At 40.0% G+C, this 17,904-nt stretch overlaps 1 protein-coding gene across 1 annotated transcript in view; it reads right to left on the minus strand.

Moving 5' to 3' along the window:
- MROH2B (maestro heat like repeat family member 2B) overlaps positions 1 to 17,904 on the minus strand; it is a 66,296-nt gene that overhangs the window by 14,048 nt on the left and 34,344 nt on the right. Inside the window, exons 22-35 of the mRNA XM_025168946.2 lie at positions 17,856 to 17,882; positions 16,193 to 16,315; positions 15,063 to 15,142; positions 13,086 to 13,221; positions 12,197 to 12,292; positions 10,077 to 10,178; positions 8,356 to 8,479; positions 7,624 to 7,733; positions 6,787 to 6,939; positions 5,262 to 5,416; positions 4,484 to 4,646; positions 1,878 to 2,068; positions 1,533 to 1,670; positions 398 to 509 (exon numbers count right to left, since the gene is read on the minus strand). Coding sequence (XP_025024714.2) covers positions 398 to 509; positions 1,533 to 1,670; positions 1,878 to 2,068; positions 4,484 to 4,646; positions 5,262 to 5,416; positions 6,787 to 6,939; positions 7,624 to 7,733; positions 8,356 to 8,479; positions 10,077 to 10,178; positions 12,197 to 12,292; positions 13,086 to 13,221; positions 15,063 to 15,142; positions 16,193 to 16,315; positions 17,856 to 17,882 — 1,710 coding nt within the window. The remainder of the gene's footprint in view (positions 1 to 397; positions 510 to 1,532; positions 1,671 to 1,877; positions 2,069 to 4,483; positions 4,647 to 5,261; positions 5,417 to 6,786; positions 6,940 to 7,623; positions 7,734 to 8,355; positions 8,480 to 10,076; positions 10,179 to 12,196; positions 12,293 to 13,085; positions 13,222 to 15,062; positions 15,143 to 16,192; positions 16,316 to 17,855; positions 17,883 to 17,904) is intronic.

Below are 17,904 nucleotides of genomic sequence, written 5' to 3' on the forward strand. Positions count from 1 at the left end.
CTAAGAAAGCAATGCACTGCTCAGCAAAATAGTACAGCCACACCCAGGCTATTTCAAAAGCCTAGCACGTATCCCTGCCTAAAATGAACCTAAAAAGCCACAATATGTTTTAAATAGTTGCTACTTCAGATTGGCCAGTGCAGTGCTTTCTTTGCTGACTAGCAAGTGAAGAAGAGGAGGAAAGGCGGTATTGAGATGGAATCAGAGCAGGAATAACAAAAAGACGTGTGTAGGGTGGGCGGCCATATAAATCCACTAAATAAAATAAAAAAGGAAAGGAGAAAAGGAAAAGCAGCAAGTGACAGTAGTGGCAGGGCAGGGAAGAGGCAAAGGGGTGTAAGAGGCACCTTGTCTTCAACCCCTTAAGGCTGGTGGCACCCTAGGCCCTAAGCCTTACTTCTGTCAAGAAGGCAGTTCCTGTGAGTCGAAGCTTTTGGGAGTCTGAGTTTATCCATGGAAGGATATTCTGGATGGTTTTGTGGTCAAGAAGTCTATTCTGAAACAAACAACTGGAAGATAAAGACACATGGAAGACTGATTTAGTGATTTTGGCCAAGTTCAAAACAGGAATTCATTTAGTCCAAAGCAGCATCATATGTGACAAGACGTCTCCCTGGAAGAATTAGGCTAGTACTCCTTTCTATTATGCTGCATGTCTCCTGCCTTGCAGCTTCCCTTCCTTTCTGTCAAACTTATTTACTACTTGCAGAGCTAGCAGCAAGTTCTTCTTCTCCATCAGTCAGAGTGTTGTTTAGACTCAGGAAGAGTCCTGCGGAACTCCGTTTCCCAGGATTCCATGCAACTGGTATGTGTGTGTTGTATTCCTTTTATATTCTCCAATACAGGGACAGAATGAAGAGCAATTGGTGAGAAGAGGGACAACCAGAATTGGATGGTGTTGTGGTTGTCCTCTTTGCTTTTCTTTCATTGTAGTGGAAGGAAGGGGATCATGGTGGTTGGGGAAGGAGTTGTTTAATTTACTTGCATAATGCATTTTTTTTCTTGATACTGCACAATATGCAGCTTGCTGAATATATCCAGGGCAAGCTACTGTATATAAACAGGGAGCAAACCCAACACTCACTAGCACTGATGATGTTACCTGGTCAGGTAATTAAACGTCTGCAAGGAAACAAGCTCACAGAGCACTATGGACAGACGGACGGACTGACTGACACTCTCTCTCTCTCTCTCTCTCATTCTCTTTCTCTCTCATAGTAGGATTATATTTAAAACAACTCAAGGTTTTTAATTTAAAGATTTTTGTTGAATCTAATGTTTTGCTTTAAATGTTGGGGAAACAATGGTGAGTGAAGGCTTGAGTAAAGCTTAAGAACACAAGAGAAGTTATGCTATTGGGCCAGACCAAAGCATGTCTAATTCAGCACCAGTTTGCCAATATTCAGAAGTAGAGCACAAATGAATTAACACTCTCTTTCAGCTGTGTTTTCCAAAACTGATACGAAGAGCCATGTTGCCCCTGTACTTAAAAGAATGCCATCATGATAAGTAGTCACTGGTAAATCTCTTACCGAATAAGCAGACAGACACCATCCTGATGAGTTCTAGGATCCCTGAGTAATGCCCAGATATTCACTTCTTTGATTTCTGCCAAGGATGGGTCACAGGTGAGCTTTAATACTAGAGCCTTCAGGCTTGACACAGAAAGTCTGTCCAGGAAAAAGAACATCAGCATAGGAGATCAAAACCTCCAGCCAACTCTGCTTATATGTTAAAGAGGGATCTTTAACAATGGCAGTTTATGTCTGCCATGTTCATGCTAACTAGGGAATCCTTGATGAAAGCAAATTTACTTCTTAAGGAGGGCTCTTTCCACTGTTACAAGAAAAGCCAGCTGTTGAGGGAGGAAGATTTACCTGCATGGGTTTCCTTCAGATAGATGGTGTTCTCTTAGAAATAGCCTCCGGCGGCCCTCAGATAAAGGCATCTTTTGCCCCAAGGTTTTGCTGACCTGCCATAGTAGAGCACAAAAGAGCTCTGGGAACACCTGTTGGAGGACTTTTTTTACTTGCAGCACAGAAAGGATTTCATAGATGGCACAAGTGGCCTAGGGAGAGAAAGAAGATCAAGCTACCACATTAGAGAGGATACTGAAATCTGGAATTTTCTTTCCTATACTTGAGAAAGCAAAACAGATAGTGGAATGCCAGTGGGGTGATCTCCCCATGTTAAGCTTCAGAAATGGTATTTTGAAGGAGCTTGAGGACCTATCTCTTTTTCCACAACTTTAGCAAGTGGGAGTGAAGCCCCCTTGGATTGTGTGGGTGTGTGGGTGTTTCCGCCCCCCCCCCCCATTCTAGTCCAGTTTCTGTCATCTTGCTATCTTTTTTTCCTTATTTTTCTTTCATATTGTATTTTTAAATGTTTTTATTTGTGAGCTGCCCAGAGTCATTGGGAGCTGGGCAGCATACAAATTTAATAAATTAAATAAGTAAACAAATAAATAAATAAATAGAGTTTGGAAAACAAATTCAGTTGAGTCTCTGGCAATCAGTGCTATTGCTCAGGGTAACCATATGCAGGAAAAGTTGTGCAATTGATCTGGTAGTCTCATGCCTCCTCACAAAATCTAGTGGTAGACCAAAAAACTTCAGCTCATTCTGCAACCTCTAGAAATATAATAAACCTTTAATTTAATATAAATTAAATTAAATTATAGCAGCTTAGTGGATTTTGGACCAAAAAAATTGTCCATCTGGGCAATACCCTGAAATAATGAACTTATTTATGGTTTGGAGAAGTAGCTTAAGCTTGCTGCTCCTTGTAAAAAAAAAAATGGGTATGTTTCTTTGCATACTTCATGCCTGGATTCTGGATAGGTAAAAGAAGGTGTTAGAAAGATTGGGTTGACTGGCAGTATATGTACACTCTTTATATCTGAGTTCCTGGTGAGGGAGGTGCTGAAAAAGACAGGGTGCTGGGGCAATGTCAGATGAGTCAAAGAAGGAAGGTGCTGGGAAGATGGGCAGGTCAGTAGCATTCTGGAGTGGCAACTCAGGATACAGGAGGAAGAACAGAAGGTGCTCTAAAAATTGATCAGTTGAGTTGGTGGGCAAGCCAGTAGATATGTGCTGGGATAGTGATAGCAGTGGCAATTCCTATGTCTTGCTCTGTCTCCTGCCTGATGAACAATTCCTTACCATCAGAGCAGTTGGAGAAAAGAGGGCCCTTCAACAATCTTGAAGGCAGGCATCAAGAATGACAACCCTTAGAGGGTTCTCTTTATAAACTATAGCCAATCTCCAGGAAGGGAAAAGGAGAAAAGGAGAGGAAGTCTTTGGATATAATGGACATTTGGGCTTAATGAACCCCCTCCCCCCCATATGGTTTATTAAATTGTGGCTTTACCAAAAGTTCCCATAGGCAATACAGGATGGACATTGGGAGGAAAGCCTCTGAACTGGGGGATTCACCCTAAACTACAACCCCTACCTTCTAAGTCCACAGATTCCAAAAGGCAAGAAGTGGAAACAGTGCACTGGATTGGCAGTTAAGGGATAACTTTTGTCCCAAAGGGTTGCAGTGTGATCAGGCCCAGTAACGCTGGAACTGTGCTGAGGTTTCTCTCCATTCTCGGGGCACTTTAGATTTTTAAAAACACTTTGATTTATTCATGTATTTATTCCATTTATATCCTCCCTTTCAATAAAATGAAAACTTTCAAAGATAGGCAAGAATAACAAACAAGAGTAAAACTTTAATGAAGAACAAAGACATCAATAAAAACAATACAGCATAGAAAAGCAGAAGCATTTTTTATCACTGATAGATGCCCAATAAAACAGATGAGAAGCCTAGTGACAAAATATCATAAAAGCTGTGTGAGCCACACTTCTTGGGAGAAGAGAGTTCCACAAAATTCATGACTCTGCCACAGAAACAAACTTATCTCATATTTTTAGAAACAAATGATTAAATGTTAATTATTGAACTGAAGGAGAATGATCAGGGAAAATGCAGAATGCTAAGAGTTATGGACACGTTAGACTTTTTAGATTAAGAGTTAGGACGCATTTCTAGATAAAGCACCATACTGGACCCTTTTTAAAACTGGTGTAATCTACAGAAAAGGACTTCTATCATGTGTCTTCCATACATGTCTTCCCATATCCTTGCCTGAAGAAATTTGTTAAGCTCAAAAGCATTGATTATGGATAACTAACCAACAAAAGTATTTTTGTTTTAACACTATTCTGTAGAGTTTGAGAGTGTTAGTAAGCTGACTACCTAGAGGGAGTCAATGGACAGCTGTGATGACTCGACATCCTTTAACAGTCACATCATCTATCTCCATTTTTCTGGGCATCACTCAGAATAAAAGAACCTCTATTACAAAAGACTCCAGTTATCTAATGCTTATGCTGTTCAGATCAGAATGCCCAGAAAATAATTCAACCTATCTTCCCAATGTTTTTTTGAAAAAAAATCACAAAAAAGCTGAATTTGGTTCTTCTTCACTTACTTTGAGAGGGTCTTCATCAGCAAGTTCCACAATGTCTTCACTTGTCAAGTGCAAAATGGTTTCTGAGCTTGTAGGCTTTGTTATTCTTCTTGCTAGCTTTTGAAGGATCAGCAAGGCCAGGGATGCATCTCTACCCAGAGATCTCCAGAGTTCACCTGTCTCACTAAATTTAGCAGTGCAAAAGGAAAGCATCATCTGATAAGCTTTGCACTAACAGAATGAATGCAATAGACATTGTCAACACCTATATGGGGTAACAAGCTAATTTAAGGCAGAATGTACAGGGGAGGTGACACTTATTTGCTTATTCCATCTTTCAGTTCTGATGCCACCCAACATTTACAAGATTGACAGCTACCCCTGACACAAAATACATATCTCTGTCTTAAACACATGAGTTATGGCATGTATGCAACAAGCAGATTCCCTCCCCTGCAAACTTTCATCTACTTAGAAAAAGTAAAAGTCAAACAGAAGTTGTGGGACAAGAGGCTGAACATGAATGGCATTACCTGATAGGCTAAAGTCATATAAATATTCAAAAACAGTGATTACATTTCCCCAGTATTTTCTCTCCCCTGGGAATCCAGTTACAAAGAGATATGCAAGGTCAAAGATGGCAGTGTTCAACAGCATAATGCAGGTGCTATGGGGCTGGCCATTCACCTCTTTAAGTTCCACTAGTTTAAATCCAAAGGTTCCCTGGGCCTGAAGAGTTGACATAAAGAAATCGCCTTCTCAAACAACTACAGGTCTTGATTTAAACTTGGCCACATACCTATCCATTGGAAGGCGCCGGCATAACAGGCTGCTAAATACAGTATCCAGGTGAAAATGAGCTACAATGGACACGGCATCCATGAGAAACTGTCGCAAGTCATCCTGCTTGATGATAGGCAAATGGCTGTAGAATATATCTAGGATTGCTGAGATCTAGAAGGGGCAACATAGATACCTGCACTCCCATTTGTTAAGCAAATCAAATAATAATTGCACATAAGGAGCTTGGGTCGTCCCACCAAATTTAACAAGTGACTATTATTGGATATTTGATCTCTTGTGTAGGAATTTCTAAAGTAGTCTGAAGGTTGTGTACAGCTCTAGAACCTACTTCTTCTATAACTAGATTAACCATGCAATTTTAAGAAAGTTTATATAAATCTAAGAGTGGCTGTCTTAACCATCCTTAATAGGGAATACTTGGTGACACCTAAATAGGTATGTCAGAATCTGCCCTTCTGTAGTTTAGATTATTATTCTGTGTCCTGCACAATGGGACAACAGAGAATATGTCTACACCTTCTACTGTATGATACCCTCTCTGGAATTTGAACAGAGCTATCCTATTTCGCTCACCATCACTCTTCTTTTCTCATAGGTTCCCTTAATTTCTTCTCATAATGCTTAGTTTCTGCTGCCCTGATCATCTTCGTTGCCCTTCTCTGTACCTGTTCAGTTTCTCTGAATCTTTCTCAAATGTGATGCCCAGAGCTGGACACAGAACTTGTGGTAGGATCTGGCCAATGCAGGAAATAGTGAAATTATTACTTCCTATAATTTGGAAACAATATTTTTACTGATGCACACTAAAACTGCATTTGCCTTTTAAACAGCCAGGTCATACTGCTGACTCATATTCAGCTTTTTGTTAACTACAAATCTAAAATCCATTTCACAAGTACTATTAGTAAGTCAGGTGTTCTCCATCTATCCCTGGTTGTTTGATTTCTATTTCCTAAAGGAAGAAGTTTGCATTTTTCTCTATTATATTTCTTTTTCCTGTTTTCAACCCACTTCTTTATCATAGCAAACTCATTTTGAATTTTATTTCTGCCTTTCTGGGATATTACCTATCCCACTCTGTTTTGTATTACCTGCAAATTGGTTAAGTTATTCCTTCCAACTTTCTTAGAAATAAAATGCCATAGCTGTATTTAGGAATCTACTTAATGGTCCCCAGCATGTCTTCTCATGGCCAAAGCTCCTGTGCCACCAATTCCTGAAAATCAACAATGTGATTTCCTTTCATGTTGAGTGGGGAAGCACAAAAAATAAGCTGTATGCCTCCAAATAGGCTTAATGTGTTAAAAAGGGAAAAGCGGGGGGGGGGGGGCAGATCTCCTTCCCACATCTGGGGAGGGGAGGAAAATTATGCACTTCACCCATCTGTATGATGCAGCTCTATCCACTGGGCACTTGGCCTTCCAAAATGTGTTACAACCAGCTCTTGGCCACCAAAAGATGTCCACCCTACTCTATGTGAAGCAAAGTTTTAAAAGGTCCATCTTGTGGCAAAGAATTACCTGTCCTTCCATAGCAGCACCACAATCTTGAAGGATGGTTAGGAGCCAGTGACCAGCAGCAATGGCACACATTTTGTTCCCAGAGACTAAATCTTCCAGGATGGCCTGAACGAAATCAAGGGCTTGATCTGGTGGAAAATAGGTACTGACCACCTGTCAATGTACCAGAAATAGATGAGGTTATGGGGAATGTGTAGCTGACTGGTTGACTCAAGCTTTGCTTATTTGCTTGTTTATTTAATTTACATCTTGCCACAGTTGGAAATGACTCTCTTTATATGCTATAGACAAAATTAAACATTCACGGTATACATTAAAATAAAAATTAAACCAATTAAAATCAACCCCCCATCCAATTAATCAATAAAACATAAAAAGAGGGTGAAGTCTAATTCTTGAGAAAGTTCTATGAAACATTTCAGTCTTCAGCATCTTCCTGAATGCAATCAGGTAGCAGACCAATATGATCTCTACAGTGAGAGCTGGCTACTGAGAAGCAGCTTCTGGCCTCAGCTTCTTTTACTTCCCTAAAATGGAGTCCAAAGAGCTGTTTTTCCCAAAATGATCAAATAGGTTGTGTCACAAATGTAGCTTGGAGGGCCTTTCCTGCTTCCCATCTTTCCCTCTCCAAGATGCCTTCTTCAGGAACAAAGACTCCAGCTTTGAGTGCTGTTTTGATTTACAATGTACCCAAACTCCTGAAAGGAAGGGACGGAGGAAGGAAGAAAGTGGGAGATAGATGGAAGAATGGAAGTACCCAGGAATGTGTGTGGGTTCCAGACAGCATTTTACTCAGTCCCCCCCCCCCCCAATCCTGGCAGTCCAAACCACAATCACCTTGGCCATTTTGGAAGATGCCCTGAAAAGATCCCCCCAAACCTCTGTCTGTAGATTAGCACGAGCAGATTCCATTTCTTTGTCTTCCGCATATGTAGCTTGTGACCTAGCTGAAAGAAGGAAGAGAAGAATCGTTGAATCATTTTCTGACCGGTGTAGCTCCTGCTAGATATATGTTGCTAAAAAGAAGGCTAAATATTGTCTTCGTTTTGAGCTGACCATCACATGCTAGGCAGAATGGTAAGTTAACATTCCTTCAGGAGTTATAGGTGGTATTTTCTTTTGTATCAGAATGAGATATTCAGGAGAGATCTGATAGAATGTCCCAGCCTCCCAGATGAAAGGAAGAACCTTGTGTCAGAACCATTTTGTCTAAAGTCTTGTTGAATTTTTGTAAGACTCACATAGAGAGAGACATAACTGACACTTAAGGTGCCTTGAGGAGGCAAAGTCTCTACTACTGAAGATCTGATCTGATCTGTTTGCTTGCAGGCCCCTTGGATCCTCCTCCTCCTCCTCCTCCTCCTCCTTTGCTTAGTAATACATAAATTAAGCAAATATGAAAGTTCTAAGCCTCCCATATCTTCTCAGCCAACAGTCCTGATCCTGCTGCCTTTAGAGTTGTGTTGCTAGGGAAAGTGATCAACCATATGCCTTTGGCTCATTGGCCTTCAATTCTTGGGAAGGAGAACAAAGATGGGAGGGGGGGCTATATTCATTTAATGTCCTTACCTTGTATATGAATAAGGCAACTGATGCATTGGGCTGCCCACTGCCGGCATTGCATGGAATTGTCACAGGTGTATGGAGCTAGGAATGCAACTCGGGACCCAAACTGTTGAAAATTTTCTCCCTCCTGCCAAAGTAGGAGGAGAAGAAGGAAAAGAGAAAGATTATTTTAAAATGAACTGGAAAAACAATTGGAATATTTGAAGAATTGACCTTCTCCCAAATGACCTACATTCATACCCATCATGCTTTTCCCTTTCAGGGAAAGCAGAAGAGGAGTAAGAAATAGCAAGCCAAATTAGAAGTGTGAGATAAATATTCTGTAACTAAACCAACCCCATTCACTATGCCTCTCCATACCCTTCCATTCTCGAGAAGCATCCTTGCTTCTTCCACATCCATACACTGCTTCATGCATCGTCTTTTGTTCTTTAAACTTCTTATCACTCTTTTTGGTTCTGTCCAATCATGCTTCCTTGTCTTCCAAAGTATCCCATTCCCACCACATTATCTTACTTTTATGTTTTTTTCTGATTTGCATGTACAAGCACCTTTGAGTCAGTCTTGACTCCTGGCGACTGCCTGGACAAGTCCCTGCAGTTTTCTTGGCAAGATTTCAGAAGTGGTTTGCCATTGCCTCCTTCCTAGGGCTGAGAGAGCGTGACTGGCCCAAGGTCACACAGCTGGCTCTGTGCCTCAGGTGGGACTACTAGAACTCACAGTCTTCTGCTTTCTAGCCTGGTGCCTTTATCCACTACACGAAATTCTCTCTCACATCCTGATATACTTAACTTCTATACTGTTGCCAGAAAAAGATGGGTACACTTACAAAGTCACCAGGAGTCAAGTTTGACTCAAGAGAATCCTTACCTTTTGCCCAGCTTATGAAATGCCCTTCCTAGAAAAGCAAAGGAGATACCTGTGCTGCCACCATTTAGAAGCCATGTGAAATCACACATTTTATCAAGACTTTTTGAAATAAGCTGTGAGCTTTGGTGGACTTGGTTTTATTGGTTAATTTTACTTGCTTGTGACTCTGCTGTTGATCTAATGGGATTGTTTTGATTTATTGCTGAATTTCATTTGTCATTATCTACAGCAAGTGACTTTGCAAAACAGAGCAAACTGACATATATATTTTTTTAACAAACCAAAGAAATAAAAATTAAAATAGTAAGCAGCACACTTTGATTGGAGATTTGGCTATATGAAGTCACTTTTAACCCTTGGTATTGCTTGAGATTAGCACACACTAATTTCTTTCTTCTTTGACTTGACTGGATTTTTTTTTGCCCCTGAAATTTCCCCCTCCCCAGTCAGAGCATGACAACTGATTCTCAGCCAAGAGAGACTGACAGCTGACCCCATGCCCTTAGGCAGGTTTGCCCATCAATTTAACTTACATAAACAATGCCACTTTTCTTCACACACATAGTATAAAGTAGTACCTATGTGCATATACTATATATCACTTAACCAATCTTTTACTCTAAGCATAAGCTTTCTAATGTTCCTCCCATCCTGGTTAAAGCTCAAACCCTTTTAAGATAAACACCCAAAGGCTGAAAGAATAAACCAGCATGCCCTATCCTGATGCTCAACAGATCCATTGGACTCCAGCCCATGCTCCAGATGAATTATCCCACTGCAAGACTGTTCCATGCTATCCAGAGGTCTCTTAGCCCCTCACAGTTTGCCAGCAAGGAGAAGAGTGGAAAACTCACAGGGAGATGGACCTTCTCCTGAAAGGCAACAAGGGCATGGAAAGTAGCCTGCAATGCCCGCTCTCTGCTGCATTCTGTTTCGGTGAACCAAGGGTCTATGAGCTGTTGACAAAGCAAGGATGATATCAGAATCCCTCACAGGTTAGGAAAAAAAAAACTTTCTCCAATAGTTCTATTAATTGCTTCATTCCATTTTGAAATCAGGTTTTCTCCAGTTGCTATTCAGAGGCAGACCTTTTGAGAGGAAGGGTCATGTCTGGTAAGTGAAGAAAGAATTCCCTTGCTTGTGCTAGATACCCTGCGTGATATGAGACGTCCCACCAGAGGCAATAGAAGGCTTCCCCCAAGCTTTCTAATGTTTCTCCCACCCTGGCTATGGGAACACATGTTTTCATGAAGGGGTAGACGTTAGGGATATAGATCTGAGTTTATGTTTTTGTGTAACATGCTTAGGCAGGTTAGGTAAAGGCTTGGTAGATGCATGCAGAGATATAGGCTAGAAAAATTTCTGCGTCAAAATTTTTCACTTCAGGAAAGCTTGGAAGCTTCAAAGTTGTATGATATTTGCTTTTCGGTGATATTTGCTTTTCAAGCAGTTGTTCTAAAAATGTAAGAAGCTACATGAAAATTAACCTGCATATTATTTTATTGCCTATTGCCCAACAATATACCAATACAAATATTTTTCTCCACATATCAGTGCTTTTACTTTTTTTAAAATGCAATGTTGAAACCTCATAGAAAAGACTAGGTTTTATTTTTTTTCATATCAAATAATTGCATTGGATAGATTATAAACATTGAGACAAATACTCATTTGCATGGGGAAAAGCTTGGATGGAGTTAACCTTGGGTAACCTTTGTTTGTTTAACATGATGTAAGGACCCAGCCCCATTTGGTTAACGGATGGTTCAATGTATTGTGTGAATCCTCAAAATGGGTTAATTTAGTAATCACATTAAGTATTCTCTCTAAACAACACAATCTGCACAGTCTCTGTGTATGTGTGAGTGTGCATGTATGTATACACACACACACACACACACTTATGCATGTACACAAAGAAAGATGGTTATGCATAACTTTGGTTTAGGATTGCTTACAGATGGCATAGTCTCTGGAAATTAGCCATAAGGGAAAATTATCCTTGGATGAAAAAAAAAAGTTCTATAAGATGCCAAGCTCAATTTTACCAAACTCCTCAAACAATAGAGCCCTGTCCAAACAAGCAGCAGCTTGTCCAGCCCGGTACCCTATAGATTCTTTGGAACTCTCTCTTGGCTGAGAATTTTGGTACTTGAAGCCCCAACACATCTGGAAAGCATACTGATGTAGATTATGAGATTGTGTAGACAGCATAGTGCAAGCAAGATTGGGATTAAGGGGCTCTGCTATTCATCCATTCATATTTCCTAGTAAATTGCATGAATAAAGCAAAATTTAACTGGCAGTTCAATGTTCATGAATCTAGTACCCAAAAAAATCTAGTACAGTGAATTTTTAAGAGGCTGGTTTATAGTTTTAGAGAGGATTGGGTGAAGAAATATTCATCTCTTGGCAATATGATTACATTTCATGAAACATACCATGCTTCAGGACTAACATCTGTCTGCCCATATACAATTTTGGCACAACTGAAAATTTTGTGTTTATTGGGATTACATCAAACTGCTATTTTTATACCATTTGTATTTTTTAAATTGGATATAAGATAGATACTAGTCACTTTGATGGCCCTAATAGATTGAGAAATGCAGGAACTATTTCTTATTTTTATTTCAAATGTTCATACCATGCTTTCCTGTTAGAAAGTGTTCAAAGTGGCTACAAAAAAAATTATAATGAATACATCAAACTTCCAGTGACTCATTGTGAGGTATGCTGATAGCCAGCTAGACCTTTTCATGGATGTAGTCTTGCCCAAATTATTTTATCCCTTTTATTATGCTATCACAGAGCTGCATTTCAGTGCCCATCTGCAATAGGATCAACGTTTTGTACACAGAATTGGATGATATCCCAGATGGAATACAATAAATCAGAAACCATGAAATGGCTGAGCTACTAAAATGGCTGCATATTCCAGATTACCGAATGTCAACAAACAGACATTACTCACCTGGAACATTTCATCCATCAGTTCAGATGTTGGGTGTTCCTCCACTGTGCTCTTCACAAGTTTCCCAAAGGCATCCATAGAATCATTGTAGAGTGACTAAAAACACAATGCAAGTGGTGAGGCCTAGGAGCCAAACTAGATATAACATTAGGACATCCATCAGAAGATCACCATCCAATGGAGTGGTCATTACCTCAGTATTTGTTTTTAAACTTTATTAATGGTTGTAGGGGATCTCAGCCTAGGGGAGGGACCTGGTCTTATCTTTAGGCCCCTTTTCAAAGTTCCTATATATTTGTCCTGCAGGTGTTAATTATTTTCTTGTTGAGTGTTTTTTCCACTCAGAATTCTGTCCCCATGGTTTCTTCTGCAGAAGAAAAGACATTGAATCTCCTCTCCTGTAGGAAAATGCATCAGCCTGGGCAAGGTTATGTGTGAACCTGCATTGGAATCTGTTCTGTACAAACCTAAACTTGCACATACACACTTTCTCTCTACCCATATGCCCATCCATCCATCTATCTATTTTTTTCAGAGTTTTTGAAAAAATATAGGATTAGTCAAACCCTGGAGTAGAAAGGCAGTTTTGAAAAGATAATCTATATTAGTTTTTCCCCTTTGATGCCATCCCCAGATGTGTTAGATATCTCCAATACCCTAGCCAGCTGATTAGCAATGATACAAGTTAGAAATGCATGGGGATGAGTGGACTGGACATTAGATATTGTTCATGGTAAGAAGCAGATAAATAATTTTACTTGATCTCAAAGCAGATGGTTTAATTAATCCAGCATCCTGTATCAGGCAATGGGCAAGTGGAGATTTTTTATAAAACCCGCAAGCAGACTAGAAAAAGAAAAGGATCTAGAAAAAAACTCCCTCTAGTTACCTCAACATATAGAGCATCCCTTTCTGTCTCCTCTTTTTCTTTCAGTTGCTCCAGGGGATGGAGGGGGAACAAACTTTTGATGCTTTGATCAAGAAGATTGCGAATGTCCTCCATGTTCAAAGATGGCTTCAGTTTGCTGCCCATAGAAAGATGGACTGAGAAGTCATATATTAAAGCTGAAGGCTAAAAATCAGCCCTTAATAGAATGGTAACTTGAACTGTAATCTGAATGATAAATAGGACAAAAGTTGGGAATTTGCAGTGCACAGCATGCAAGAGTTCCATATCCTTCTCCTTTTGTTTTTTCTGTGCTCTGATCTGTAGCTAAGATTATGCCACTGAAAATTGGCTGCCAAATGCTGAAAATCAGCAGTACGCTCCTGCTGATTTTCAGTGACTTGCAACAGGAAATAGATGTGGTATGTGCAAAACTCTTATCTGAAATTCTCCTTCAAAACAGCAGAAAACAGACCCATAATTCTGCCCTGCTCTCTCTGGTGATGCTATGTCACACCCTGCTTCTGGAAAGCTCTATCTGTGCATAGGCCTCTTTCAGATGTGCCACTCAAACCAGTGGCAAAGATTGACTGAGAAAGTGGATGGGACAATATGGGAATTTTGGGGCACAGCCAATGTTCCACTTATACATGAGTAGATATCGTTCTGGATTTGGGACCAGCTAAGATGTCACAGCAGGATCCCTTCCAGTTCCATAATTCTTGAGTCAAGACTTCCCTGAGCAGAGCTATTAGTTCCCATGCTCTGGGATATTTCTGACAAAAGACAGATAGTAGCCTTCATTTGCCCTTCACTGGCCTCTAAAAGCACAGAGAATAGGGTGAGATGCTCATTCTCTTCCATGCACAAGGGGGAGGGAGCAACTGATGGCCGGGTATGTAGCACGAAGAAAACATGGGCTACCAGTTGGCTTAGAAATAAGTGCATGGTTGACTTTGCTGTCTGCAATCTATCTTATGCAATAAGTGTTACAATAGGAATTTGTTAGAGAGCTCATATAAGGTGAATCCTTATCCTCTGCTTTAGTCTGTATATCTGTGTGAATAATCCTTGTATCACAAAAATGTCATCAGTCTCTAGTTATATCTTTGAGATCCTGAAAACCACCATCACCCATTGAAGTGGTGATGTCCCTTACATCATGTATCTTTGATAAGGTCCTAAGTCTCCAAAGAAAGGGGCAAAAAACCTTACCATTCAATTGGTCTGGTCAATCCAGCTTGAATTGCCCCCTCTCAATTATCCCTTTGCTTTAGAACTAGAAGACTTGCCAACAGGTGAAGGCCATTTCCACTTGAGGTCACTGCAGCCCAATTTGTTTCAAGTCCTTATGACTTTTTGTGGAAATGGTGTTTTGCTGGGACTGAGGAGATGTTGGGAGATAATCAAAACATTTTATGGAAAGATGGGAGAACTGTATTGCCTCCTTACATGGTCCAAGAGAAAATAATGGGTAGTGATGGAACTTGGGAAGGCATTGCATGAAAATGAATTAGTTAGCATTCTAGGGATTTTCTGGGCATTGGAAAGGGAGTAGTTTTTCAGAGATAATTGTAGATTTGCAAGTGATTGCTGAAGGGGCGTGTGTGAGGCTGAACTGTAAAAAATTGTGGATTGTTTGAGGTTGGTCAAGACAAATGTCTGGTTTTGATTTGTTGTTATCCCCTTAATATTTCCATGGACTCTCTGTCACAAAACTTTTAATGAACCAAACACTAGACCAGCCTTCTTTAACATGGCACCCCAGATGAGTTGTAACCATAACTCCTGAATTCCCACCCATTTGCCAGCTGGGAATTCTACAAGTTGCAATCCCAATGTGCTTGAACCCCAGTTAGGCAAGGCTGACCTATGCTTTTTTTGATATGAAATTTCATAAAACACAAACCTGGAAGATGCCATGAAATAAAGTATTTACTGTACAACCGTATAGTCCTCCCAAGGACTGGAAATATCTACCTCAAGAATGCAATGGCAGTGATGGCTTTGGGACGAAGTGGTATTGCCAAAGAATCAAGTGGCTCCTCTCTAATGAAATCCTGAGTGTACAAGAGCACACATATGACAGAAAAAATGAAAAATACATCATGGGCAAAGGGGTTTGCCAAACTGATAAATTATGGCAGTTTTCCTCCACTTGAATGGCCTTTGGGCAGACTTCTGCAGCAACGAAAATGTTAGTTGGAAAATTCTGGGAATTGAAGTCCCCACACCTGGAACTGCCAGAGGTTACACTTCATAAATCCAGCCATGGAGGACTATGAATACTATAAACATTCAAAGCAAGGATGAAGAAGGAAGATACATGTGGCATTTTAGAGCAACAAGGCTCTTAGAAATGAGCTAACTGCATTTGTCTAAATATATCTTTCAATCATCATGACAAATTCTGGAATAAGAGCACAATTCTGCCAGTTCAAATAAAATCTGGTTGTGCTCAGTTCTGGTTAATGCCCTATGATTTCATACAGAAATAAACCCTATAATCTTTGCACTAGGATTTTTTTTTTAAAGTAAAGTAATTAGTAAGGCAATGGATGAGCAGATATCAATAAATATTTTGTAGATTTACTTAAAGCTTGTGGAAGGAATAAAAGTGCATAGTACAACCAGCATTATTTGTTGCAACTCATGTCTACAATTGGCTTGCAAACCTGGGAAGGAACTAGTATCATGACCTATCTGAAGAACTTGCTGTGAGCTTTGAATTTATATCAGGCATATCTTCATGGATATGATCAAGTGTCTAAACATCAAAAGTGGTCAAATGCTGAAAGTATATGAAGTGTATAGGATGATGATCATCACCATCACCATCATCATCATCATCATCATCATCATCCTGGGGCCTCAGTAATGATCTAGTGAAGTCTAGAGCAGTTTCACAACAACACCAGTGCTGCCACAATCACAGGAAAGAAGTCAGATTGAAGAAATGTGGATTCTCATAATGTGATTTTCTTTGTCATTTTAAGAACAGGTTTAGACTAATAGCCTTAAACGATGGCATTATTACAACTAATATATTCTTTTTTAAAAAGAGGCAATAGGAAGGATATCTCCATCTCTCTATTTTTGTCTTTACTCACCAACAGGATATCAAGAAGTTCTTTCTTGCAACTTAAAGTGAAGTTCTGAAAGCTCCAAGTCTCATGGATAGCTTGGCAGATATCAGCTGTGCTCTGAACAAGGGCTAGTTTGAGATTCATGTCCTTCAATTAACAGAAGAGCCAGTGTGATAGTGTGGTTAGAGCTCTAGACTAGGAACTGAGGTTCAAATCCTCACACATAAAATTTTATAAGTGGCTGTGAACCTGCCTCATACAAACACAAAGATATTTGTTGTGAAGATAACAAATTATAGGAAGGTAAAACTGTGTGAGCTGTCTTAACCTCCTCAGGGGAAAGACAGAATGTAAATTTAATCAGTAAGGCTCATAAGAAACCAGGAAACTAGATATTACATGGAAACAGAAGAATCACTAACCACTCACTAATTCCCACATACCAACACCGAACTAACACTAGAATTAGATACAAGCAGCCTTTCAAAATTCACCAAATTTGTGGGCAAAGAAATTGACGATTTTTCTGAATTTCTGCAAGGAAAGGAGAATGTTCTTTTTATAGTGACAGCAACACACTACTGGCACCATCCCCCACCCCAAAACCAATGGGCAAATTTTCTTATGATATCTTTCCTCTGAACTGAATTACTGTAATGTATGGGAAGCCAGGGACCTGGGGATCACTGGAGAGATAGTTGTACAATGAAAGGCAGAACATTTGCACATACCTCTTAGCCCCTTTGTAATAAAAAAGGAAGTGACAACCGGACATTCACACACAGCCCATGGTTACCTCATAACTAAATGAAAACTACATTCCACCCAGGATAATTTTTCGGAAATTCTCTTCTCTTAAAAAAAAAAAAAATCTAATCCAATTTTCTTTCATAAGATTGAATAAGGACTGGTTAAAAAAAAAGGCATGATAATTTTTTTGTCTGGTACTGTAGAGGACATAGGGAATGGCCTTGAAAGACAGGAGGAAGAGCTGCTACCAAGACAGCAGTCAGATAAGTGGGGCTTGTTCCAAGAAACTAGTTTGAGAAAGCGTCTCAGACAGGCCCCTCCCTAGTTCACACAAAAATAAAGTGAGGGAGGGAGAGGCACATTCAGACTTGTCACTGGGAGTTGGGCAGCATATAAATTTAATTTATAAATTTATAAATTAATACTGATATATTCTGTTATTATAGCTGTTACAATAAAAATAGTCCTGACCTATATGGCATTGATTTCTTAGTATGGTCTACCTTGTAGGGCTAACAGGCCCTAGCTCTGATGGAATGGAATTATGAAGGCCAAGCTCAGGGAGACAAACATTTTCTTAGCTCGCCAGAACTGCGTGGGAGGATCAAGAGGATGAGCCTGCCACCTCCCTGAGGAATTCACACTGTTGTGGCTGGAGGACTTTGGGAACTGAGGTTTTAGTCTGGGAAGATTCTTGCTAGAGGTTGTAGCTAATAAACATAGCTGAACTGAATTAGCATTGTCTCTTGGAGTTTCTTGGGCTAGGCCTGACATCAATCTTCCCAAAATGTTTGTCTCCCTGAGCTTGGCCTTCATAATTCCATTCCATCACACTAGCTAATACTCTTCCTATCCTCCCCTTTAACTTGAAGAGAACAAGGACATAACCGACTTTGACCTGGTCGTGTCAGCAAAGGTCAGATCTTTTATGACTTACCTTGTTTTCAATGCTGAGACCCAGCACCTGAAAATGAAACAAGAATCCA

Source organism: Python bivittatus, unplaced genomic scaffold (genome assembly GCF_059951505.1).
Source record: "Python bivittatus isolate LINGU-HERP-01145 unplaced genomic scaffold, Pbiv_v1 ctg000580_np1212, whole genome shotgun sequence".
Classification (NCBI taxonomy): Eukaryota; Metazoa; Chordata; class Lepidosauria; order Squamata; family Pythonidae; genus Python; species Python bivittatus.